The 27,733-nt window shown below is 39.3% G+C and overlaps 1 protein-coding gene across 6 annotated transcripts; it reads left to right on the forward strand.

Annotated features, from left to right (window-relative positions):
• Positions 1-1,070: 1,070 nt before the first annotated feature.
• LOC146690733 (nectin-2-like) lies at positions 1,071-27,684 on the forward strand. 6 transcript variants are annotated; one of them, XR_014915476.1, is made up of 9 exons: positions 1,071-1,260; positions 3,392-3,733; positions 20,086-20,388; positions 21,118-21,211; positions 21,560-21,659; positions 23,034-23,144; positions 23,494-23,597; positions 24,312-24,498; positions 26,931-27,684. XR_014915476.1 is itself a non-coding variant. In XM_085433792.1 (7 exons), exons 1-7 carry the CDS (start codon positions 1,119-1,121, stop codon positions 15,174-15,176), a joined length of 1,140 nt encoding a protein of 379 aa, XP_085289918.1. In that variant the 5' UTR covers positions 1,071-1,118; the 3' UTR covers positions 15,177-16,243. The 6 variants fall into 6 exon arrangements, 5 of the variants coding, with proteins under 5 accessions (XP_085289918.1, XP_085289917.1, XP_085289919.1 ...); XM_085433792.1 differs by lacking the exons at positions 20,086-20,388; positions 21,118-21,211; positions 21,560-21,659; ... (2 more) ...; positions 24,312-24,498; positions 26,931-27,684 and adding exons at positions 3,850-4,152; positions 5,274-5,367; positions 10,369-10,523; positions 11,573-11,672; positions 15,173-16,243; XM_085433791.1 differs by lacking the exons at positions 20,086-20,388; positions 21,118-21,211; positions 21,560-21,659; ... (2 more) ...; positions 24,312-24,498; positions 26,931-27,684 and adding exons at positions 3,850-4,152; positions 5,274-5,367; positions 10,369-10,523; positions 11,573-11,672; positions 12,157-13,111.
• The last annotated feature ends 49 nt before the right edge of the window (positions 27,685-27,733 follow it).

A 27,733-nucleotide genomic window follows, 5' to 3' on the forward strand; every position in this document is an offset into this window, starting at 1 on the left:
AAAGTACGAGTTGTCATCGAGCAGATACGGGAGCTGGAAGCATGCAAATATAATAATAACCACTGCAGCCAATAAGAGTGCCTGACGAGCCCAGTTGTGTAGGCTATTAAGACTCGACTGTACACTGTGTTCCTGTTTTCCTCCGAAACAAGTTCCGTTGGAGCAGTCTTTCAACGCCTCTCTCTGCCTCTCGCCTCTCTCGCAAGCAAAGTTGACCCACACAACAAAGTAAAGCTATTTTTCGGCTACGAACCCGCCGTATTAGTCAGAGGTCGCTTTACTACGGTTCGGAGCCGCGGACCTTCAGTAATAGTAATAAATCACACAGCAATAGTACATTTATGTAGTTGTAAAAAGCATGATAATATATTAAGTAATCCAAAGTATTCAGAATACGTTACTCACATTGAGTAACGTAAAGGAATACGTTACAAAATACATTTTGGGGCATATATTCTGTAATAATAATAATAATAATAATAATAATACATTTTATTTGAGGGCACCTTTCAGAAACCCAAGGTCACCTTACAAAAACAATAAAAGGAACAGTAGTCATAAAATACATAAAATAAGTTAAAATTACAAAACAGAGCGTGACAACAGATAAAATCAGCATTAAAGCAAATAAGCCAGTTTAAACAGATGTGTTTTGAGCTGTGTCTTAAATACGGAGAGGGAGTCAATATTTCTTAGTGCAGGAGGAAGAGAGTTCCAGAGCCGAGGAGCAGAGCGACTGAAAGCTCTGTTCCCCATAGTAATAAGGTGTGAGGACGGAACAGGAAGATGAATAGCAGATGATGATCTGTAGTGGAATACATTTTAAAAGTAACCTTCCCAACCATGACCATGGACCTCTCGTTCTAGGTCAGCTGGCTTAGACTCATGCTTATCCCGTGTCTTTCATTTCTGTGTGATCATAGCAAAACAAGCGGCACCTTCCGAAAACAACGAAAAGAATGTAAAATCATATGATGTTTGTCAAATTTGACTAAGTATCCCCCCCTCCGCATTCCTACATTTGACTTTGAAAGTAACTTTTGCTTCCTGTTTGAAACAATGGGCGTGGATAGCCGCAGCAGCAGCAGCAATGAGCAAATCACAAGAAAGAAAACCAAATGAAGCGGACAGAGTTACATGTTTTGTTTATGTTTTCACGGACAATTATTATGACAAGTCAGTGCCACTCCATGTTTTCCGTGATACCCTGTCGTTTGGTGATAATATCTGCGTTCCTGCTGACCAGAGAAGCTGCTGACGGTATGTTGAAAGTTTTTTGTACACGCTTGGATCGGCTTGGGCTGAAATGAGATAAACTTGCATGTGTCACAACGGACGGGCAGGGAAACGTGAAAATGAAAAAAGTAACTGCTCATTACCAATGCGGGTCCTGGTGGTGGTGATGTAGAAACATCAAAATGATGGGATATCTGGTGGATTAAGAGTGTGTACAGATCATAGCTCTACAGTTTAAATATGTACAGTTCTATTTCTTTTTCATTTTCAGGACAGTTCATATAAACTAATAAATTCCCACTTATGCGTGATTCCCCCCCCCCCCCCCCACTTCACCCACAGTTTATAAAATAAAACAAAAAAGTATGGTTGAGTTTTGTTTTGTTTTTGTTTTTTGTGAGAGGATTTTTCACATGAGATAAGATTATAGCAATTCACTGGGTAGGAACAGAATTTAGATATAACTCGAAAGATCTTCATGGTGGGTGATGTTACAAAATTATGTCATTGTTACATTATCAGCTCAGTACACAGCCAGGGTCTGTTGGTTTTACCTTGAGTACACAAGGACGTGGGAAACTAGCAAAATGTTTTCATTTACCTTTCAGTAGTTTGTCTGTCAGCAAAGTCACACACAAAGAAGGCAATCATCTAGTCTCCTGGAGTTGCATAAATGAGAATTTTAAGATTCTTCTTTTTCAATCTGCTGTGAAAACTTAAGCAATAGTAAGGGTGTGTTTACTAAGTCAATAGCTGGAGCAAAGTATAATCCAGCTAGTCTACTTATTTTAGTAATATAGCCATGATTTTTGACTGCCTGTATTCAGATTACTTAATACCTAAGGTGTGCTTTATGTTAAACGTGATATACAGAAACAGATGCCAAGCTACAGCAGACTAAAACAAGACCTGAAGTCAAGACCTGTAAATTTTATGATTTGAAAGGCACCTAATATCATTTATATAGTTTCTGTAAATAGCACAAGTTTTGTTCATGTTTATTTCTTGTCAGGTCAGTGGACTGAATGTAAAAAAGAAATTTAGCACTAAAGACCGTCTTTAGTAGCACTTTTTTTCAATTTTGAAATAAAAACATTTAATACTACCTCATGTTCCCCTCAAAATCTGAAAAGCATTTCCATATTTTCAGTGTATGTTTGAATTATTGCATCCTTATCATGATAAAGTATGTGAGGTGAACATGGTTGGGGATGAAATAATTTCTGTTTTTCTAATGAGATCTTCAATGTAGCTTCAAAGTAGCTGTTAATATCAAATTTAGTATAATTAATTGAGGACCTTTTATTTTGCGTAAATTAATTTCCATGTTTTTTTCTATTAGGCCCATCTATGGCCACTAAATAATCATAGTAGGAATATTCATTCATCGGCAGTGTTGGGAAGGTTACTTTTAAAATGTATTCCATTACAGAATACAGAATACATGCCCGAAAATGTATTATGTAATGTATTCCGTTACGTTACTCAATGACAGTAACGTATTCTGAATACTTTGGAATACTTAATATATTATCATGCTTTTTACAACAACGTGAATGTACTATTGCTGTGTGATTTATTACTATTACTGAAGGTCCGCGACTCCGAACTGTAGTAAAGGGACCTCTGACTAATACGGCGGGGTCCCTGTCGGCTCGTAGCCGAAAAATAGCTTTACTTTGTTGTGTGGGTCAACTTTTCTTGCGAGAGACAGAGAGAGGCGTTGAAAGGCTGCTCCAACGGAACTTATTGTTTTCGGAGGAAAACACGAACACGGTGTACAGTCGAGTCTTAATAGCTTACTTACAACTGGGCTCTTCAGGCACTCTTCTTGGCTGCAGTGGTTATTATTATATTTACATGCTTCCAGCTCCCGTTTTTCCTCGATGACATAGTGTTACTCATTCAGACTAATCCAAAACAGCTGACTGGCACATCCAGGCACATGATCAGGGAGAGCTTGGTCTGCTTTTGCTTTGTTTTCTATTTCTATTCTCACTCAGGCACTTTTATTTAATTGTTGAAAGTCAAAATAATGATCAAGATAAACAGTCAATTAAGTGTGTGTTTTAAGTGTTTAAGTGTGAAAATCTTCTTGGATGCTCTTTTGTTTTTACTTTTTCATCTGTGATCTGATCTTTCATGTATTTTCCAGCTCTCCGGGTGACTGGTGGAAGTGTGACAGTGGAACAAGGAGGTACTGCTATCTTAACGTGCCATGTCATTGATACCAATGATGACCTGACACAGATTACCTGGCAGAGGAAGACGAGAGAAAAACCTCGCAATGACAATTTCCTAACTATCCTACCCAGAGATGGAGTGCAGTTTGTCAATGGACATGATGATCGATTTAAATATATCGGGAATTTTAACAACAAAAATGGAACTCTCCAGTTATCCAATGTTGCCCTGAAGGATGAAGGCAGCTACACGTGCATCTTCACAATGTTTCCCAGTGGAAATCAGAAGACTGAGATACTTCTAAACTTGCTTGGTATGAAAAAACACTTTATTTAAATTATTCTGGGTGTTTGTGTGTGAGACAGAGACAGAGTTACTTCGACCATCCTGTATGCATGTTTATTTATTTGTGTGCTGTGCCTCTCCTACTGCCTCCTTTCACAAACATCAAGGACAACCTTCCCACTTTGGGCACTGCAGAGGTTTTATTTGCTACCTGCACGGCTGCTGGATCGAAGCCTCCTGCAGAGGTGAGGTGGCTCACTGGTGCTTTGGGAGACAAAGTGAGGACGACAACAAACTCCACCCAGTATGACAACGGTACGACTACCACTGTCAGCTCTCTGTTTGGTGTTCCTACGAGAGAGATTAATGGTCACCAGGTCCAGTGTGTCATCAGCGGTGACTCCCTGACTAAAGAAAAAAGTCTGCCCTTCACCATACAGGTCTACTGTGAGTATCAGCTGCGGATGTAGTTTATTATTTGTCTTTTGTTGTGTCACTGTTGATTTTAGAATTTTAATTGTTTAACCAAGTTGTAGCATGTCTGCCACTATGAACCCCCCCCCCCCCCCACACACACACACACACACATGTACCTTGCACACGCCGTTTCTTTATCACAGTATTTTAATTTACATTTTCTACACTGTTATTTGCTTTACAGCACTGTCCCCCAACTCTGTCTATGCTGTCTTCTCCCTGTCCGCTCAGCGTTTTCTCCCAATGCACCATTTTGCTGCTGTGTAGAAACAGGGGAGGTATAATTAGATATTGGCTGTCAACTGTTCCACTCTGGCACTGCAGCTATGTCCAGTCTTACTTTTTTTTCTTTCTTCATATGCGATTGTGACATCTCCCCTGCTCTCATGACTTTGTCTCCTGGTTGTGGCAGTCAATATTATGTCACAACAGATTAAGAAAGAATTTCTGAAAGATAAGTAGAGCAAAAGTCAAGACAAAATGAGGATATCTAGGTTGATACAAAGGCTATTGTTACGCCATTAGTGTTAAAGACTAAATAATACTTAATGTGGGTGTTTTGTTTTTTGGACTGTCAGATGAAAGACCAAATACCAAGTACCAAAATAATTGATCTTTACTGAGGACAATATACCTCAATTTGGAGTTTTTGGCTACCTTGAGTGAGCTTAGTTTACCTGAACTGAGGCATCGAAAAAAGTCAAAACTTAACACTCATTTTGTCAGAGACATGCTGACTGTCAGTAGCTACAGTTAATGGACTGAGCTGTGCCAGAAATCCAAGGTAATGCCGGTGATGACATAGAGGAATGCTCTCTCAGCAGACCTTCATCCCTCAATACCAATCCATGACCATTTCAGTGACACAGCACTGTCCTGCAGTGTTACCAACCTTCAGTTTTTTTAGTTGAAGGTGTTTGTAATCGAGTCAGTGACATATTTATATCACTATGAAGGGATCACTCCTTGATCTAAATGACAAGTAACCAAGATTTATGGATTTGCGTGCCATAATAGGATTCAAACATATGTGAAATCATTAATATTTCCTTAGTTCAGGATTAACACACTTTTCTCTATATCTTCTGCAGTCTCACCCACAGAAGTGAACATTAGAGTGATTTCAGAGGACTCGTTTGAGTGTGTGACAGAAGCCAACCCAAATGCAATATTTAACTGGAGCAGGTAAAGTCATTTGAATAATTACTGTGTGTGTGTGTGTGTGTGTGTGTGTGTGTGTGTGTGTGTGTGTGTGTGTGTGTGTGTGTGTGTGTGTGTATGGTGAGTGGCAGGTCAGGCAGGACCCAAACACAAAGGGATGAAGTGGAAGAGGCAGCTCAAAACTAAACGGTACAGGCCAGGAGGAAACCAGGACTCTAGGAACTAGAAAACAGAGCAGAAACACAGCAAATGGGAACAAATCGACGAGCAAAGATGGGCAGTAACGCATTACTGTAATCTGATTACTTTTTTCAGGTAACGAGTAAAGTAAGGGATTACTATTGCAAAAACGGTAATTAGAGTACCGTTACTTTCCCGTAGGAACGCTGCGTTACTGCGTTACTAAAACCGTGATTTTTTGCGAGAATGTCTCACGACAGTGACGTAAGCGAGTGCGCCGTTAGTGACAACAGCTGTGTGCAGATCAACAATGGATCACATATCGATTGTGGGAGAGAGTATGAGTGTGCAGCGTTTAAAGCGTGGACTTTGAGTTTGATTCCATAAAAAGTGACAAAAACATTAGCGTCCATCGTGCGTGGGAAGAAAACTTTTTACAGCGAAAAAAACCCCTAAACTTCTAAGCAAGCACCGAGTGCGCAACGATGTAATGGGAAACTCACAGAGAAACTCGCGGATTCTTCAACTGACCGTGGCACACCTGCACCAGGGTAAACCTCCGCTCACCGCAGTGCTGCTTAATAGGTGAAAATAGAGCAACAGGACCGCTGAGTCTTTGACTTTATTTATGTTCTGCTGTGTTTTACTTGCATCTATTTGAAAGAGTGAGTGTAAACACAAAAAAATATTTTATTTTATGTGCTGGAATGTGCAGAAAATAGGTTTAAATGTTAAACTAATTTATTCAACTCAGAGAATGTTGCATATAATTAAATTTTTGCTTGATGCATAAAGTTAAAAGATTAAAACTGATAAAACAAGTTAAAAAAAGAGACTTTTCCATTTGATTACATTTTGTATGATGTATTATGTAGAAAAAGTAGAATTGGGCTGAAAGATCTATCACTTTATCACCTACTCAGGTTGTAAATCGTGTTTTTAAAAAGTAACTAAGTAACTAAGTAATTAATTACTTTTGAAAATAAGTAATCAGTAAAGTAACGGGATTACTTTTTTGGGGAAGTAATCAGTAATTAGTTACTGATTACTTTTTTCAAGTAACTTGACCAACACTGTCGACGAGGAACACACATTACGCATGACGAGAGGATGGGCAACAGGTCATACATAACGAGCGATCGTGGCTCAGGAGTTGGCAGTTCGCCTTGTAATTGGAAGGTTGCCGGTTTGAGCCCTGGCTTGAACAATGTCGGTCATTGTGTCCTTGGGCAAAACACTTCACCCGTTGCCTACTGGTGGTGGTACGGCAGCCTCGCCTCTGTCAGTGCGCCCCGGGATGGCTGTGGCTACAATGTAGCTTGCCATCATGTGTGAATGTGTGTATGAATGGGTGAATGACTGGATGTGTAAAGCGCTTTGGGGGTCCTTACGGACTAGCGCTATACAAATTAAGGCCATTTACCATAACATAGCTGTACTAAAGAAGGAAATAGGAAATAGGAAAAAGGACTGTAAAAACTAAAACAGGAAGTAGGATAACACAGAGACTATGTCACAAAGGCTTGGCAGAGGAACCAGGGAGAAACAAGCATGGGGACATGACTGACTGGAAAGACAGAAATGGAACAGAAAACACTGAGACAAGAGAAAAACAAATGTGAAGATGAGACTGACTAAACACAGGAGAAGACAATGAGGAAGAAAAACTCAAAAATCACACAAAACGGAAGACTAAGAGAAACATACTTAATAGATGACATACTAATAACCACAAACCTAAGAATCACATAAACTGTACAAAAACTGGTCACGTGTAAGAGTTATTCTCAAGTGAAATGCAAACTGCTTCTAATGCAGCTGTGTAAGATTATTTCCATAAATGCAGCAACTGTCAAATTTGATGTAGCCTACTCCCATGGAAAAGATCACAAAGTAAATTAAATAAAAATTCTGTTAAAGCTGGGCAAAGTTGGATACTATTCCATTAGATACTTGTGGTGACTCCATAGTGTAGTAGTTTACACATTCGTACGTGAAATCTCACTGGTTTGAGACCAGGAGGAGACCTCTGCAAGCTCAAATATTCAGAGTCATCCACTGTCGCGACTGCTTGTGAAAAGGGAAACACTGAAAGAAGTATTACATAATTGTGTTTGTGAAGTTTTTTTTTCACCTGAATAGACTTGATGCCATAAGTTTTGTTGTTGGTGGTGGGGGTTTTTTCCTTTCACTGACAGTGAGCTCTTTCCAGGAGATAAATGTGCAAACACATTTGAATTTTAGTTGAAGAAGCTCAGAGAATTCTAGTCTTCAGCATAAACTATAGGAATCCCAAAGGCATGGCTGTTAATGTGTGGATGGTCCGAACTGAGTGAATATTTTTTTGTAAAGTTACACAAAAAAAAAGCGGAGGCCAAAAATCCAGAAAGCTTCAACAACAAGAAAATCCAATGATTGAGAATGAACATTGTGTTGAAAGTCAAGCTAGCAACCCAACCAAGAGTACAACTCCCCTTGCTCACTAGTCCCATGACAGGCCTACCTGTATCACTCAAACTCATCAGCTGTAGTTGGTTAACTAACATTTATTGACAACCTCTGACAACATGCAAAAAAGAAGTACAACAAAATGTCCACAACCTAGACTATAAAACAAGCCTATAATTGAAGACTGCTACTACTAATCATTCTGTGGTTTAAAAGCAAAAATAAAAATAGTGGTGCAACCCTCCTTTTGATGATATCCAGTTAAACATATCTGATCATCTTTTCTACTCAAGTCAATGTGCAGTGACAGGATAGGAAAACTGCATTCAAAAAGCCACATAAAATGATCTGCTGTAGCCTATTGCAATTGCTGTGCAATAGTCAAGAGACATTGTGACTTGACTGAAAAAAATGTTGCAAATAAAAAGAAAAGTGTTTTGTCATTGGAACTCTGGAGGATTGCACAGGCCGTTTTAGATCAGCAGACAGAAGCTGAAAGACTGTTGACACATAGTTTCACTTATCATTGTCCACTTATCTAGTTCAGGGTCATGCGTGTGGGGGCTGGGGCCTGTCCTAGTTGCTATAATGGTAAGAGGCGTGTCACCAGCTTACTAAAACAAAGAATCAGTCTTTGCGCTGGGGGAGGAAGCCGGAGTAGCTGGTGAACCCGTGACCTCGTGCAAATATGAAAATAACAAACAAACTCCCCATAGAAAGGCTGGACAGAGATATTTAAAAAAAAATAGAAACTAAATAATGAATCATCTGGTCACGTGGTGTACTCAAAATCCAAATTAAGTGATTTTTAACTGCCTGTGCCAGAAACTAATATTAAAAAAAGGTTTTTGTGCTTTTGTTTAATATTACTTTTGGCTTATTTAGTGCTTTTCTGTTTTGCTTTCAGTTGTATTGTGTTAAGTCTTGTATATGTCAGGGCTCTAGACTAACATTCTTCTTAGGTGCACCAGCACAAAAGTTAGGTGCACCCAAGTCTTTCTACCGCATCGCTTAACACTGCAGTTTTAAATGTTCACTTTTTTTTATACTTTTTTTTTTGGTATATGTAGGTTTTTATTTAACCTTTGTATTATTTATTTATTTGTATTATTTACTTACTGTTTTATTTTGATACTCATTTTTTCTGAGGTTTGTGTTCCTTCACTGTGTTTGTGTCTGTTGCGTCCATCTGTGTTTAGTCTTTCTACCTACCAGGGCTGGACTGGTAATCTGGCATACCAGGCATTTTCCCAGTGCCAGGACACTTCTGGGCCGATGGGTCAATATCATTTTTTTTCTTTGTCGTCGATATTATTTTATAGCCTACAGGCTGGCTGGTGGTCCACTGCCACTAGCCCTACAAGCACTGACTGCCACTCATTTATTCTTTTTCATTACTGACACTGGATTGCCTGATCAAATCTCTTAACAAGACTGGCCGGTCTCCTACCATCCACCTTGTAGAACAGAAGTTTACTGTGTAAGAAACCTTTGATAAAGATGGACAACCAAAAGTGAAAAGGTGGAGCTTTAAATGCTATGACAGAAAAAGAAAAAAGAAACTAGAAATTAAAATGTATCAAATTAACTAAAATGTTAGCTGCTGCACCATCAATCCTATTACAAGCAGTGACTATTATAAAGCCTTGTTGCTAGCACTGTCCATGGAGAAATGCATGACAAGGGACAGTAGTCCCAAAAATGGAGGGAGAAAGAAAGAGAGGAAGATGTAATTATGGTGGTAAGAAAACAGTTGGAGGGAATTAATTAGGAAGTTAAAAATTTAAGTAAACCCATCACCATGAGACACTACTAATAGCTAAATACACATGTATACATGAGTAAAATAAATTATTTTTTCCTTTTTGTTGTGTTTCAGTATTTGGATCTTTATTCTGCAATCAGTAATGGCTGTATGAAGTTTCATGAAGCATTAAAGCTTTTCATCCACTTGGTAAACTCATGGGCCAAAGCTGCATTGTGCTTCACTTGCTCTACTGTGCCAACAAGTGGACAATAAATGTAAAACAGAGTGAATATAATAAGATGGTGTTGATTTGAGTAAATGAATGATCTTTCTTGTGCCCAAACATGAATTCTAAGCTTAATAATATGGTGTTTATTTTTATGATATAATGGTGGGATCAAAAGGGAAAATGGAAACAATTGGGAGAGGGTTGTGATGTGAATGTGCCTGGCTGCCTCTACCTTCTCGGATCTTGTTTTTCAGGGAGTCATGTAATTAGGTAAAAATTAAATAATGTAATGTTTTGGTGTGAGCAAGGAAAGTGCAACACAAAAAGCTAATGACTAAAATTAATTTGCATTTTTGCAAAACTCACATTTTTTTTCCTTCTCTGTACATTTCATGTAGAGTCTTGTTCGTGTTTTTTCCAGATCTGGACAGTCTTTGTCACAGCCTGGTGTCAAAGTAGACGGTGCAAAGCTACAACTGCTGAGTCTGACCTCTGATCTAAATGGCCTCTATCAGTGTGAAGCATCTAACGCATATGGACGTAAACATGGTCAGCTCTATGTGCGTGTTGCAGCAGGTGAGGTCAGCTTGGATTTAGCTATGCAGTTTGTCCAAATCTTTCTGGATTTGTTTCTGAGTATTTATTTGAGCTTTTGCTGGTGTTGCTTCATTCTGATCTTGTTCTGAACACCAACTAGCTTGAAGAGATTGGCTTAAAGTATAAACAGCATGAAACAGAACAGAAAACAGGTCCGCGGCTCCGAACCGTAGTAAAGGGACCTCTGGCTAATACGTCGGGTTCCATGTCGGGCTCGTAGCCGAAAACTTTACTTTGTTGTCTGGGTCAACTTTGCCAGTGAGAGACATTGAAAGGCTGCTCCAATAGAAGAAAGAAGGAGAAAAACATGAACACAGTGTACATTCGAGTCTGAATAGCTTACTTACAACTGGGCTACACTGACCATGAGGTTACATTCTTTAGGGATATGCCTGTAACACTCTGCCTATTGCCTTCATATTAAATAATTTTTTGAACAATATTTTTTTAAATATTTCTTTGCGTCATTATGCGGGCCGAAGGTAGAGTTGACATGGGCCGCGAGATTGAGACCCAGGCATTAGAGCCTCTTAATGCGTGTTTTGTTTGGGTTTCCACTGGCATGGAATTACCAAAAATAGAGAGGGGACAGCCTAACATATGAAACAGGAAAAGACCTCCGTGTAATCCCTTTATGTCAACAAAGTAACTGTATTCGGAATACTACCTTTTTAAACGGTAACTGTAACAGAATACAGTTACCCATATTTTGTATTTTAAATACGTAACGCCGGTACATGTATTCTGTTACTCCCAAAAACTGTCAGCTTGCTTCTTTCACGGTCATATTAAGTTTGTATTTTATTTTTGTGCCTCACCTGCCAGCAGATGGAAGTTTTTAAATATGTTGAGTCCAGGTGTAGAATGATTTTGGAATATAGCCAAGCCACCTGAGGTGTCCTATTGCCATTTAGAAGACTTGCAATACTGTCTGAGTCATCTAAATGTGAAATATAAAACTAAAAGCCATGAAGGGGAAAGAGAACAACATTAGTCTAATTATATTCTTCCTTCTTGTGTACCTGTAGGAGCATGTTCTGCTGCTTGGGCCTTATTTGGTATTTTGCTTACTCTGAATGTGATTGGGGTTGCAGCATGGTGCTTCTTTAAATCTGGATGTTTTCAAAGGTACTCGGAACAGCAACACTTCATACACTTAATATGTAGTTCTCCTGATATTAAACCATATACACATAATGTTCAAATAGGTCTAAAGGTTTTTGATCATTTGAAATAAACAATCAACTGCAATAGAGAGAAAGACTGTCAGCTTTAATTGTAAGTAACAGTATGTGTGAAATGTTATACATATATACAGGGTGGGCCATTTATATGGATACACCGTAATAAAATGGGAATGGTTGGTGATATTAAAGTCCTGTTTGTGGCACATTAGTATATGTGAGGGGGCAAACTCCTCAAGATGGGTGCTGACCATGGTGGCCATTTAGAAGTCGGCCATCTTGGATACAACTTTTGTTTTTTCAATAGGAAGAGGGCCATGTGACACATCAAACTTATTGGTAATGTCACAAGAAAAACAATGGTGTGCTTGGTTTCAACGTAACTTTATTCTGTCATGAGTTATTTACAAGTTTCTCTTTGTTCACAGCCATTGACATGTCGAAGAGTTTAACACGTGAGGAGTGGATCGAAATTGTGTTGATATATCTGGTGAACGCAGTAACCGGGTCATTGCAGCAGATTTCAATCCAAGACACCCTATGAGACCACCCATGTCCCATGCTACAGTCAGCAAATTGCTTGCTAAGTTTCATGAAACTGGTTCAGTGTTGGATTTGCCAAAATGTGGACGCAAGAAAACTGTCACTAATGAAGAAACATCAGTGGCTGTCCTAGCTTCATTCAGCAAGAGCCCACAGTGTAGCACTCGCCACATGTCACTGGAGAGTGGCATTAGTCAAACATCCCTTCGGCGGATATTAGCTACTCACAAATGGCACCCTTACAAACTCCAGCTACTGCAGCATCTCAATGAGGATGACCCAGATTGGCGCACAGAATTTGCAGAATGGGCAAAACAAAAATTGGTACAGGACCCTCAGTTCAGTGATGAGGCAAACTTTTATGTGAATGGTGAAGTTAACAAACAAAACCACCGCTATTGGTCTGACACTATCCCACATTGGATGGATCCCTCCAAGACTGTTGGAACAACAAAAGTGATGGTTTGGTGTGGTATATGGTCTATGACTTTGGCATTGTACTTCTGTCATGTAATCTTTAGATAAACAATATTTCAACCCAGACATTATACAACTTTGTTTATTATAACACAGCAAAAAAAATTAAATTACTGCAATTCAGCAAGTAATAATTAATATTAATCGAATTTAAAAAGAAAAAAAAGACATATCACACTTGATTTGGGACAGTGACATTGTAGACCCTCTGCTGAATTGCTCTCCATCCTCTAAAAGAAACAAAATAACAAATATGTTAACTTCTTCCTTATTCCTTGCATTCATTATCTTGTTTGCCATCTATTGACTGTGTCAAGTGCCATACACATTATGAATAAATTTGTTTCCATTTTTATCACTTAACTTGGCCTTCCACTTTGAGATGTAGATTGGTATAATGAGCCCATAACATGTGCTTCAGCTTCTGCCTGAAGTGTTTGCTCAGTTGACATCTCCATCAGTGATTAATAAATTCCCTCAAGAAGCGTGCATAATCTTCTCCCAGAAACATTTTGTTGAACATTATTCATGAGCACTAGAAATGTTGCAATAATGAAAACATGTTCTTCAAGGTGACGCAATATAAACTCCAAATTATTTCTACCATTTGCAGTTTGAACAGCTGTCGGAAAACAGTTGTCAAGCTCTACAAAGTACTGAAACAGTTCAGCTGATGCCATTTTATAAAGGAAACTCAGAAAAAAACTTCATCTCTAAACATGAGGTTCATACATTCTATATATTCAAGTTTCATTCTAGGTATTCAAGTTTCATTCTATATATGCTATGCTATAAATTAAATGGGTAAAATGTACGGAGAGGATTCCAAGTGTCGCTTATGAGGAAAAGCTCATAATCTGAAAAGAACAACATCCTCTTTAAGACACTGAGAATTTAATCTCATGTACTACTGATGTTTATTTTTGATTTAACATGACTTATAAATATAGATTCATTTCAGCCAAATACAGTAAGGATGATTGGACAGTGTCTGACAGTATATATGGACAATGATCCAACACACAGTACAAAAAAACCCAGGAGTTTTTGAAGGTAGAGCAGGATTCTGCATTGACCGACTCTGACTCTTCTATTACTGCGATTTTCAGCATTTCAGTCAATTTCCTCAGAACAATTTGCCTTTTATGTTCAGATCGCCTGTAGGGCGTAAACGCACCATCACGCCAGGCTGTTTCAAAATTATGTTCGATGAGCGACGTTTGGCTGGACAGGGGGGAGAACATGTCTGCAAAGCGCTGTTGCAACTTGGCAACATCTGCTCTCAGGGCCTGTGTGAGATGGTTATCACAATGGAGGGAGGCAGGAATGATGGAATTTGGCACCTCCGACCCCAACTCATCTCTTTCCTTCACCAGGCTCACCGGAGAAGCGGGGCTTATATTCTAACAACAACGGCACTATAGGATACCTGTGAATATCACCATGAGCACACTTCACCTCCACCCACTCTGCCTGCAGCAATGCCTCGGGGTGAACCAAGCTTTGGTACACGAGGGTCTGCGTACAGCCCGTGTCCACCAAAGCATGGCATATAGTAGTTCAATCGCCACCACACTGTGGCCATCCCCTTGGCATGGCTCAGGAGCCTTCTGGATTTCCTTCTTGTAAGGTGAACCCATGCACACAATGGCTGTGTTCACAGTTCTCAGTGTTTATTGTAATGTTAAACACACAATGCCATAGTCCCCACTCAGGGCTGGTCTCAGCTCACACACCCGCGCGCGTCTCTTGCTTCACTATAAAAGGAAAAGAGACTGTCATCAGTTCAGTCACCACCACCTGTGGCCTCACCTTCCTCCTGTCACCGCCCCTTTGAGCTCACTGCACACTCCTTCCCTTGCAGCTGAGCCAGGGACCACACCTCCGCCACACTGCTGCTCTCGAGATACAATTGCAAATTCATTACTTCCCTGTTTAGACTGCCTGCACTGTAAATAAATGCACTGAACTGTCGATTTGTGAGTCTGCATTTTGAGTCCTTCCGACCACCCACCATGACAGTAACGGGACTCAAACATTCCAGGAAGATCAACTTTATTTTCATTGATTCACAGAATATCTTCCCAAAAGTCTTGGGGATCATCAAGATGTTTTCTGGCAAATGTGAGACCAGCCATTGTGTTCCCTTTGCTCAGCAGTCAGTGGTTTTCTCCTTGAACTCTTCCAAGAATGCAATTTTTGCCCAAAAGAGCCTGTCTGCGTTTTTTATGCATGCACTAATTTTATGCATAGTTTCTTTGGTTAATGTGAGCGAGATTCTGAAAAGTATTTGGGTGAGTTCAGGATGTACAGCATGATAGTTCTTAAATAAAATGTTTGAGGGTAAAATATTGTGATTTCAAGTTCAGCTATTGTTATGTGGTTGTTTTTATCTTTTTTATAACCCGAACCTTCATTTAACAGGTAACAGGTTAAAAAGGCACCAGCTGCACAACGCTTGAAGGTTGACGCCGAAGAGAACAACAACAATTCTTCCCAGAGATACGATAACAAGAATGAACTGACTGTCTTGCCCTATTCCTCAAGGCCACCTGCGTAGGCTGCGAACTGTTGATCTACGCCTAATAGGTGAAAGGACACTCTCTCAGGCTGAACACAGGATACACATCCCCACACACATACACTGATACTGATACGCCCTCACCGCCACTCTCCCCCACTCTCCCCCACTCTCCCCCGCCCAAATCCAATGCCTCCCATGCTTTCCTCCCATCCGATGTGAACAGTGGGCCAGACGGAGGCGCAACCGTGAGATTGCAGCGTCCCAGATGCAGCGTTGCTTGTCTGTGATTTACTGTGTTAAGGTGTCGTGATGTCTGTGTTTTCTTTATGTGCTATGGAGTTTTTCTTTTTCTCCTCATACTGACTCCCTTTTGGAGACCAGTATTAGCAGAATTTCTTTTTTTCTCCTAGATTGCCCTTCCGTGTTACACATTTCATTATTTTTCCTTTTTTCTACCTAGCCTGACCTGTCTCCCCAATGTGATGTTTGTGTATTGTATGTACGGTTGGCACGGTCTGTCATCTCAGTTGTGGGCAACTGCAACCGATAAATAAAAGCACTTCTCAATCCCAGTCAATCTCAAAAAATGCCAGACTATGATGGTTTTGACTGTTTTTCAAACAAATTACAGTTAATGCAAACAAAAGTTGAAACTGTATGAAGACAGGAGCAGAAGATGTTGTGGACCTTAAAACGTGGCACGTGTAACTGCTGTTTTTAGTCTCTGGAAACGAGTTTCAATTGCTGAAGTGTGTTTTCTAAGAAAAAAAAAGACGAATAAAAAAAGTGAGCAAATAATTAAAAATGTAAGTAAAACTAAGACTTGTGTGTATTGCAATTATGAATAGTTATGGTAATTAAGCTACAATTTTCACTCTACTCTTGCTAAATTTCCTGGAACACCCACACGTGTTGAGTAATGTTTATAAAAAAATAACAAATCTGTTAAAAACACGTGGACCAAAAAAGTATAACCCATAATGGTCAGTTCACAGAATTCTCAGTTAAACTGGAGCACATGCAGGAGCAGTACACTGGCTTGTGTGCTAAACCTGCCTTCTGTTTTACAGAGCCCATAAAAGCCAAGGAAAAGTGTTCTGCATTTGAAGAAAGTCGTGTTTTCAGTGATCCAAGAAGGTAAAAAAAGGAATTCTATTTGTGCTTTCATTTCTCACTCTTTATCCAGGCCACTCACTCATTCCAGTTCTTCATGTGCAATACAAAGGCTGTTGAGACAGCCACCCTCCTCTCAGTTTTTACTTATGTTGTCTATGGCCATAGCTAGGAGGTTCATCAGTTATGTTTGTATATTAACAAAAAAAACAAACAAAAACGAACCTCTCAATACTACTACCTACTTTTCCTAATAGTTTTTCCTTGACTTTGCAGAAGATCTGATTACACTTCCAGCTGACTCCTTAACAATGTCACCATGTCTGCTTTTCCAAATTTACAAAGATGGACTACAGCTTGTGACTACTACTTAACAGCAGTACATTCTTACAGTACTGTATCGCCCAGGTCAAGAGCATTATGACAAAAACTGAAAGTGAAAATAAAATGTGTGTTGTTCTTCCCTTGTTTTTTCCCCCTCTTTTGTTAACACTTTTTTGGCTGCAACTCACGGAATGAAATGAAAAACATGATTTGCCACAGTTGCTATTTAGCATTGAAGGGTTTTTCTTAGAGATTTCAGATGGCTTTTGCTATGGCTGTTACACATGTACTTCTGAGTTAGGAACCTTTACATTTGACTACTAAGCTGTACCCCTAGCATATCTAAGGCATGCACCAGGCCAGTCTTTCTCTCCTCTTTTGCTTGAACCATTTGTAACAAAATTGGGCACTGTCTGTCTGTGATGTTTGTTTAGTTTTAAACGGTTGGGAGAGAGCTCCATGCCTGCTGCTTTTACAAGATTATCGGTGAAACAGCCTTGGAAGCTGCTTGTAAGTCTGTTTAGTCTGATGATGGTATAACATTGTTTTTGGGATCAACTTTCCCTCTGAATTAAAGACAAAGTGAGATAGTGAGAAAGATTAAAAAGAAAGTAGATAGGAGTACTGGGTGTACTGTTAGGTGTCCAGCAAAGAACAAGGTGGCAAAGGAAAAGGTTTTTTCTGATAAAGCTGATGAGCTATAGCATAAATATTTGGAAAATAATAAGTTTTCTTCTTAACCCTAGAAGCTAGATTAAGAAGAGAGGTGATGATCAGTGAGCAGCAGCAAAGAAAATGAGCACAGGAGGTATAGAGAAGGGGCTGTTGTTTATGGTAGAATAAGCACAGTTGGAACAAGGAATACAATCTTTGTTCTGTCTTTTTTCCACCCACCCGATTCATTAGCATTCTGACTTTTATGATTGAGCAGTGTGATGTTGGGGTGTAGCGGGCAACATATTTGCAATCCGAAATTTTTTGCTTTCAAAACAACGTTTTATAGTTGTTTAACACACACGCACACACACACAAAGCGCAATTGTAAAACAGTTTAAGTAGCGAATATCCTGATCTTACTTTTTCTAAACTCCATGCAACTCCTCCTCTCCCCCACCCCCACCGTACGGTCCTGTTTCTACCTGATGAGAGAGTTTTTCAAACGCAACAAGTTCTGATAATCCTATGATGTACATATTATATTGTTCTTCTTTTTTCACCCTTTTTTGTCCTAAACTTAAGTAGAAGTATCCTTCGCCATCTGGATGCCAGACACGACTCAGTACTGGAGCCTGGAGGGCTGTTTTTCATCAGAGCAGTTATCCGGGAATAACAAGGGCGAAAAGCGAAGAAAAGAAGCTGCGTGTTGTTTTCTTTATGCTACTACGAGAAGTCATGTCGCGCTATTTCCCCACGATCATCTGTCGTTTGGCGACAATATCTGCGCTCCTGCTGACCAGAGAAACGAACAGTACGTACAAAGATTTTGTTTGTTTTATTTATGCTTGGATGGGCTTAAGCTGAAATGAAATGAACTGGCAGGTGTTGCAATTAATGCTGTCCAAATCTGACTAACTGGCTAGAGTTCTCTTACTGAACAAGCAAAAAGAACTTAAACACTGAACATGAAGTAAGTGAAGTACAACCGAAACAGGAATAACACTTTTTGAATAAAGCGAAATGTTGCAGAAATCTGCACATTTTGCATCACATTTGTTTTTGGGAATGTTGATTAAATAGAGATTACAATGCTATTGCTTTTGCCATGCCTATTTCACGTTTTCATTGTCTCATTAAAACAACTACTTGTACCCGTTTGTAAAGAGAGAGCCAGTTTGATATTGGGAAGAATCGAGTTCGGCTCAGGTACAGACACAGCAGTTCCAGTTTCTCATGTAGCCCTTTGGGAAAAATTAGTTACCTGCAGGGACACCAAATAGCTAAGCGTAATGTTTGTGCGTTTTTTCGGGTTACATTTTTACTTTAATGGCAATTGACAGGCTGTAGTCATTTTGTGGAAACTTGTTTTTATTAGTTCAGGAAAAACTTTCTAAAATCTTTTAGTAGTTTTAGCTGCAAACCCTCCTCTCATTAAAAGATTTTGGCTTCTGCTACTTTAATTCATGTGACCACATATATACAAACCCTCCTGACTGGACTTGATGAGAAAGCTGTGAAGGTTAACTTTCCCATGTGTAGCATTCCCTCTCCCAAGTCTTACAGATAAGAAATAAACCGTGAATCCTCCCTTAGTTGTGCTGCAATAACCATAGGCTGCTGGGGGATTCCCATGATGCATTGAGTAGTTCTTCTTCACTCACCTTTCTCACTCACTATGTGTTAATACACCTCTCTGCACTGAATCATACTTGTTATTAATCTCTGGCTCTCTTCCAAAGCATGTCTTCTGTCCTGTCTTCCTTCCCTCAATCAACCAGTTGCAGTAGATGGCCGCCCCTCCCTGAGCCTGGTTCTGCTGAGGGTTTCTTCCTGTTAAAAGGGAGTTTATCCTTCCCACTGTCACCAAAGTGCTTTCTCATAGGGGCTCATATGATTGTTGGGTTTTTCTCTGTGTTTATTATTGTAGGGTCTACATTACATAATAAAGCGCCTTGAGGTGACTGTTGTTGTGATTTCTAAATAAAATTGTGTTGAATTGAAAGGATACTGAAAAAATATGACTATTCAGTTCGGTTCCCTGATTAGATCTACACAGTACTAATTCCGTATTCCTCACCCAGACCAGACGCCAAGCTGCTCTGATAGTCCTGGTTCAGGTTTTGAAAAATTGATCCTATTTGGATTTGTAGCTGTAATTGTGAAACTGGTGTTTTACCTTATGCAAATCTGCTTCTTTCTTGTTTCTATTTTCACGCTGAGGTCTGAGCTTTAATAGTGTTTCATGCTCTTTACAGGTCTCCAGGTGATTGGTGGAAGTGTGACAGTGGTTCAAGGAGGCACTGCCTCCTTGCATCTTACCGTGCCAAATCATCCACACTGATGATGATTTGACGCAGATTACCTGGCAGAGGACAACCAGAGAAAAACCTCATAATGACAATTTTATCACTGTCCAACCAAGGGAAGGACCACGGTTTGTCAATGGACAGGATGATCGATTTAAATATATCGGGAATTTTAACAACAAAAATGCAACTCTCCAGTTATCCAGTGTTGCACTGAAGGATGAAGGCAGCTACACGTGCATCTTCACATTGTTTCCCAGTGGAAATCAAAAGACTGAGATTCCCCTAATAGTAAACTTTTTTTTCCTTTATTTTAAAATACTCTTGTGTTTGTGTGTGAGACAGAGACAGAGTTACTTTCACCATTCTGCTTGCATGCTGATTTATTTGTGTGCTCTTTGTGTGTATCCTAGTGCCTCCTTTCACAAACATCAAGGACAGTCTTCCCACTTTGGGCACAGAAAAGGTTTTATTTGCTACCTGCACGGCTGCTGACTCGAGGCCTCCTGCCGAGGTGAGGTGGCTCACTGATGCTTTGGGAGAAAAAGTTAGGATGACAACAAATTCCACACAGTATGACAACGGTACGACTACCACAGTGAGCTCTCTGTTTGGTGTTCCTACGAGAGAGATTAACGGTCACCAGGTCCAGTGTGTCATCAGTGGTGACTCCCTGTCTAAAGAAGAAACCCTGCCCTTCACCATACAGGTCTACTGTGAGTATCAGCTGCGGATGTAGTTTATTATTTATCTTTTATCCATGGTTGATGTATTTGTTATATTTTTTTCTTGGAAATCTCTGCAAAGTTTGCTAGTGGATTAGCCAGTGGACACATCTGTCGCAATGTATGAACAGACTCAGTCGCAGGACTCTGTTAGTGAAACGATTGAACAGTTTATTTACAAAAGACAAAATACCTACAGCTCTACTGAGGGACTGATAGATATGATCTTTTTCCCAATTCTTACATTGCTAAAAGCCTTACGTGTTGTAAAGACAAAACATCCTATGTACCAAACTTTGGTTCGACTCCTTACATCATTAAATGATGTAAACAAAAGCAGTTTTACTTTGATGTTTCACAAAATCCTCAAATGACTAAAACTAATCAACTCCAGAAAGTTTGTTTTGGAGTTTGTTCTTCTTTTGTTTTGTTTTTTTAAATGAATGGGAGTGAAACATGCCAAATCTCATGACTTTGCCTCCTGTTTGTCACACAGTAGCATGTTGTCACAATAGATGGGAAAATACTTTCTGAAAGACAAAGACATCTAGACTGATTTAAAAAAAGAGCATTGTTTCACAATTATTGCTAAAGACTGAATCATGGCCTGTCCCATACAGCATCAGCCTCAGTCCCAAAAGTTTGTCGAGTTCGGATCGAAGATGTAGGAGACAGAGGCGAAACATTATTTTCATGTTATTTGTCTTTCTGCTCTTGCAGTCTCTCCCACAGAAGTGAACATCAGAGCAAAATCTGAGGACTCATTTGAGTGTGTGACAGAAGCCAATCCAAGTGCAAATTTTACATGGAGCAGGTAAAGTAGCTTGAATAACAGTTTCAGCTGAAACATTCATTTCATTGGTTCTTTTTGTTTGTCTCAAGTGACCTGTGTTTGGCCAACAGTAGCACAGTTTCTACCAGCATCCTGTTGACCAAAAGCCACAAGTCATTGTAAACCCTCATTATAAACACAGTCACCCACTGATCCAGTGTGGAAATCTCATTCTTTGTGAGCCATGTGCTTGATTTGTGTTGGGTAGATAATGTTTCTTTATTGTCTCAGTCTTTTTTTAATGAAATGTGAAATAACAAACTAAATGTCATGAAAGTGGGAAAGAACAATCATCTCATTCTCATGTTCTTAATTATTGTGTCCCTGTAGGAGCATGCTCTGCTGCTGGGGTCTTATTTGGTGTTTTGCTTTTCCTGAATGTTGTTGGTGCTGCAGCATGGTACTTTTATAAACATGGATGTTTTCAAAGGTACTTCATATATGAACTTGCATGTATCTAATATCTAGAATAATACAGAATACTTCTGATTTTAAAGCTTATGTACTTAATGTCTTAAGTGTAAAGTTTAATCTAAAGGCAGGCCTGACATCCTCTAGTAAGCCCTTTCATGTAGTTTCACCGCCTGGTACCATGAAAGCCTTATTGGCTATTGCCATACAATACCAGATTTGGCAGGTCCACCACTGGTGCTCTGTGCTTTTCATAGATGAGAAAAGGTTCACTCTGAGCATATGTCACAGACATGAAAGGGTAGAGAGGAGCCATGGAGAACATTATGTTGCCTGTAGCATCATTTAGCATGAACAGTTTGATGGTAGGTCAGTGATGATGTGGGGAGACAAATCCATGGAGGGACGCAGAGACCTCTACAGGCTGCCATTAGGAATCAGGGTGAAATCCTTGAACACATTGTCAGGCCCTACGCTGGTTCATTTGATCCTGGTTTCCTCCTCTTATACAATAATGCTTGACCTTAATAGGCGAGAATATGCAGGCAGATGAAAGAATTGGTACTAATCACTCTCCTAAACCCAAAAAACTGCTGTATCTTTTTTTTTTTCACTTTGATTTTCAGGGTGTCTTTGAATTTATCCCTCTGTAGGTAGATCATTTTCATTTCCATCGAACAATGTGACATCCATTTGTTCCTTACACATTACCCAGTCCATATCAGTATAGATATCCGGATGTTTGTTTTTTCCAGTATTACGAGGGGCCAAATCACATTTTTGTTACATTGTTACAAAAAGCAAAGTGCATTAGTTAGCTTGGTGCAATAGAAATATTAAACGTTCTCTTCACCTGTCCAGCACATTCTCCTCATTGTCTAGGTTAACAAACTGTAGTTAGCTCAGAGGCTGTAGTTGCTATTCTTAGTGGGGAGACTGTCATGTGTGATACCCTCAGTGGTCCTGAAGAAGTGGCCTTTGGTCCAATAAGTATGCAATTGTGCTAGTCTACCCCAATTGAACCACATGCTACATGGCCTTTTCCCTCTTTATAAAAGGGAAGCCATGAACAAATATACTGTCACTGAAGACAAATGCAGTAAAAAGATAGAAATGAATTTGATGATGTCCAAGAGTTCAAGTCTTCACTCACTGCCTGCAAAGGATTCAACAAAGTATTCCGACTTAGTTTATGATTATATTTATTTGTCAAGTTGAATCTCAGCTGCAGGTAATACAGAAGTTTTTGCTCAATTCCTTCAGTTGCAACTGAGTCTGCAATTAAATTGTACCTTTATCATTTTATTTCAAATCTACTGTTCTGGTGTACAGAGGCAACATTTTAAAAGTTGATTTGCAGCCTCTGTGAATACTGTGTCGCTATTTTGTACAGTAGGAGGTCTTTAAACCAACATGGTGGCAAGCAGCATGACACAAAACATCTGGGAGTGTGAGAAACAAAGATCACGGACCAGAGGAAGAAGACCTACAGAGAGATCAAGAGGTCAGTAACAGTTAATTTGTTCATATACTTCATAGCTCACTTTTGTTTCTCCCACAGTTAAATAAGTCTCTGAAAAAAATGTTGGGATTAATTATATATTTTAATGTTAACTACTGTTGTGCAGTTTACTGGAGACTCAATTATAGTTTTAGTTGTGTACAAGGCATTTTATTACATCTATCTTACTTGAAAGAGCTGAGCTACAAGAAAAAAAACATTTTATTAATGTGTGTGTTAAGTGTTATAGAAGTTTAAATGTTCTTTGTTAAATCTGCAGACACTGAAAGTATTTGCATTTTCAGTTGAAATTAAATACAGGTCTAAACAAATGCTCCGTATGATCCCTCAGGAATCTCTCTGACAGCAAAGATGAACATTATTTGGACTGAAGGCTCCACCAACATGTCATTTTAAAGTCAGCTGGTAAAGAAACAGATCAACAGTCGCCTGAAGGTATATACCTTGTATACTGAACCCCCCCCCCCCCCCCCCAAGAAAAAAACAGGCCTACAGCTTGATTAGTTTTAAGTATATTAAAATACATTAATAGTATAAATCAGCTCAAATAAAAAGCTTGAAGAACATGGTTGACTGTCAATATCAACAGTGTGAATTAAAATGTAATGAAAAATGACAGTGGACTGGTGGAAAAGCAGCTGGTTAAACATACTGCCATCTCCTCTCATAGTTGTCAGAGCTTGAGTTTAGACTCTTAGTCTTAGTTTAGTCTTGAGTTTATCTGTATTTCTAGTTCGCAGTGTCTTGTTTGATAATAGGTTGCGTTCATGTCTTTGTGTCGTCTCTGTGTCTTGTCCTCAATGTCTCACTGTAAAATCAGGTTAATAAGCATGGAGACAAGACTACCTGTTTCCTCAGTCATGTCTCTCGCTCTCTCTGTCTCTTCACATCTCTGTGTCCGTGTCTCAGCGTTTGTGTGTTCCTGTTTACTTTGGTAGTCGTCATCTCATGTGCCTCGTGTTCTGCTTTGCTTCCCATCTTGTCATGTCTATGTTTCTCTGGCTGTGTTCCCATGTTCCCTGTGTCCACTTCTCCTAACCACCTTCCTTTGTATATATTGTGTCTGTCTTCCCTTATACTTGTACGTTATGTTCAAATTGTGATCCTGTTAGTTAGACAGTTTGTATTTAGCTTCCTTTTCATTAAAAGGCTCTCCTTTGGCTGAAACTCCTCTGTGCTGCCTCCATGTCTGCAATCCTGGGTCCTCATTCACCACACACCATCAAAACAGAGAGCTGCAATCTTTTGGAAGATTGAAACAAACAACACAGCTTTCAAGAACAACTGCCAACAGCTACCACAGGATGGCAGTAATGTAAAGGATGGATTCAGACAGGTGGGGAACTTTATAGCAACACTGTTCAAGATGAAAGGAGAAAAATTGTTTTACTTTGGTACATTTTAATTTATGTGTATTTTTCGATTTGACAAGGCAAGCACTGTTTGCCTTTCTTGTCCTGTCTGCCATGTGTTAAATTACAGTAATGTGAAATGATTCCTGCTTAATGATAGAAATACAGTGAAATATTTTAATTATTTGTTCACTGATTTTCTCTAATTTTGCCTGTCGTTGCCAAGACCTTCAGGATGTAGCTTTAGCATGTCTCTTCCTTTTGAAGAATCATAAAAAGGTTCTTGAAATATTTACTTGGTTTCCGTTTCTTGTTTACACCAGTCAGAACTACTTTCATCAGTTGTATTATTAATGTGGTAACTGTAGACTCCGCTGGTTAGTACGACCTCTCCTTAAGGATACAATGTCAAATTTTAAGCTTACTCAGACTTTTACATTTTGTCTTTTTTTTGCACATTATGTATTTGAAAAGCACCATGACACTATACAGCCACTGTGTGAATGCAGTTGTAGCTGGTCTGTCTGGTTGTGCTGATTGAAGCTCAGTTTTTCTGTCCTATTTTCCTCTCAGTGGTAAAAACTGTCTAAATTCTTTCATCTTTAATTAAATGATCAGTGTGGCTGCTTTACCAGGTGTATCAATTGAGTTTGACATCCAGGCATTCGTGAAAACAGATTTTATTAAATTTAACAGAGTTAGAAGTTAGCAGGGAGTTGGCGCGCTAGTTTCCATCTAAATATAATACACCATGTTCTGACTGAGAGATTTCTGAAACAAAATAAAACGTACAGATCTGCTATCACTTCCAAAATAAATGAAGACAGGAAAGTAAACAGCAGTGATGTTTGTAGGGTTACTGAAGTTGGACTAGCTGGTATATAATGGTGTGCTAGGTGATCGCTTGCGACACGGCTATGTTAGCATAATATAAACACATTGAAGCTGGAGGATGAATTTTTTTCCACTCCATAAAAGTTAATTTGAGGGTTAGGGGTTAGGGACAAATGTAATCGCATAGCAGGATGCTGGAAACAGACCAAACGTCAGTCAGGAGAAAAACTGAGATAATCCATCCACAATACGAGGTTAGTCATTAATATACTGCTGCATGGGCTGTGCTGTAGTTGCATTGTAAGGGTTAAAAAGACTGAGCTTTAAAATGATTAGCGGTAATAAAAAAGAGAGGCCGACAGTGATCACTGACTGTTTTTAGGGAGTTGTTGAGATTAAATAGAACAAGATACAAAGCATTAAAACATGTTAACAACACAACGCAGAGTAGTTTGGGCCCGGAAGCAGGATTGATCATGTCATCACTTAAAGACTAGATAGAGCTTTCCTATTGGACTTCTGTGGTACTGAAGCCCACGCAGATAGTAGTTATAATGCAGCACTTAGACCACACAACATTCACACAACACAAACCCACTGAATGCATTAATCAGTCTGTCTGATGACAGATTGCCACATAGTGCACACTATGTAATAAATAATACAGGCCTGCCTTTTGTGTGTTCCTGACAGTGAATGCACAAGTTTTGCACTAGTAAAATTTAATATAAAGCAACTTAAAGGGATTTTTAAAAAGTTTACTGATAAAAGATGCTTCTCTATTGGATTTATGTTTACTATCATTATTATTTTTATAATTATTAACTTTAAGAAAATTGAAGCTTGGCTGCTGCAGATATTTTTATTTTAACTAAAAAACACAATAAGATGTATTTTCCATGAGTAGTTAGGAAGATCAGGTTTCTCTGATCCATCATTGATCTGATCAGTATACTGACATACAAGATACACAAGGGAAGTGGACACAGCCGGGGCAAACAAGCACAAGTAGACAATCAACACAATGAGGCAGAGGAGGAATAACGAATAATAACACACAAATATCACCAGAACGCATACACTACACATAAGAGGAACAGAGAAAACACTTCTCTGAAATATGAAGTTAAAAACCTAAAGAATAAGTAAACTAAGATTATTTATTATTTTGCGTGATATTAATATTTGGTAAATGGCCTGTATTTGTATAGCACTTTACTTAGTCCCTAAGGACCCCAAAGTGCTTTACACTACATTTAGTCAGTCACCCATTCACACACAAATTCACACACTGGTGATGGCAAGCTACATTGTAGCCACAGCTGCCCTGGGGCGGACTGACAGAGGCGAGGCTGCCGGACACTGGCGCCACCGGCCCTCTGACCACCACCAGTTGGCAACGGGTGAAGTGTCTTGCCCTAGGACACAACGACCGAGACTATTTATTTAACAATAAGCAGAACTACAAAACTTGAAAGTCCAAAAGCGCAAAACACAGTTTTAAAGACCCAGGAGAATGACCCTAATATCATATTTTAATCTTTATGTTATTGTTTTTTTTCCTTTTTTTGTCCTCATCCAGACCTTTAACTCCATACACTCAACTCAGTTGACTGATTCATAACACAGATTGGTCAAATGGCTCCAATGACTCATGCCATCCTTCAGCAGTGACAACAGTGCACTGGAGAGGAAACAACATAACTACAGACAGGAATTGCCACCTTATCATGGTGGAGAGGTTTGTATGCCCTAGTTATCCCAGGAACTATGCTGTCAGGGGCAATTTGTCCCTCAAGGCAAATCGTTCACGGGTGAGCAACCGGAACAAGTGAAATTTAACAGACTTCTTTGATGAAAAATTCAAAAATGGTCCAACGACCATATCTCAGTTACTATGGCTCCAACCTGGACCCAGGCTCAGGCAAGGGGCTTGTTGAGAGTCACCTCTGTAGTACATGGCCCCTGACCAGGCTTAGCCCAAAGGAGCCACATCGGGCAAGATCATCTGATGAAGGATCTGTGGTGGTCCAGTGTAATGTGGATAAAACGTAGAGGCCTTGATGGACCAATCCCCAGTTGCTAGTTTGTGCTATACTGTGACAAGTGTCCCCTTTTTAAAATTTTATTTTATTATTATTATTATTCAGCAGTTTGCTTTATTGTTAAACATTGTGATAAGGAAAGAGTTATACTCTAAATGTACTGTGACATTATCTACAGTTTTTGATAACTAAGCTAGTTAGAGTCACTGCTTCCCCTTCCAGAAACTGCTCCAAAATGTAAAAGGCTAACTAGCAAATTTCACTGTTGTTGACACAAAAGCTTTCATTGTAATGTGAGTAAAAATCTATTTCATCATCTGTTTTGTGTTGTTTGTTGGTT

The sequence above is a fragment of the Copadichromis virginalis genome, linkage group LG16 (assembly GCF_057382275.1).
Source record: "Copadichromis virginalis isolate Kocher_CV1m ecotype Utaka linkage group LG16, C_Virginalis_male_GT1.1, whole genome shotgun sequence".
NCBI classification, from domain to species: domain Eukaryota; kingdom Metazoa; phylum Chordata; class Actinopteri; order Cichliformes; family Cichlidae; genus Copadichromis; species Copadichromis virginalis.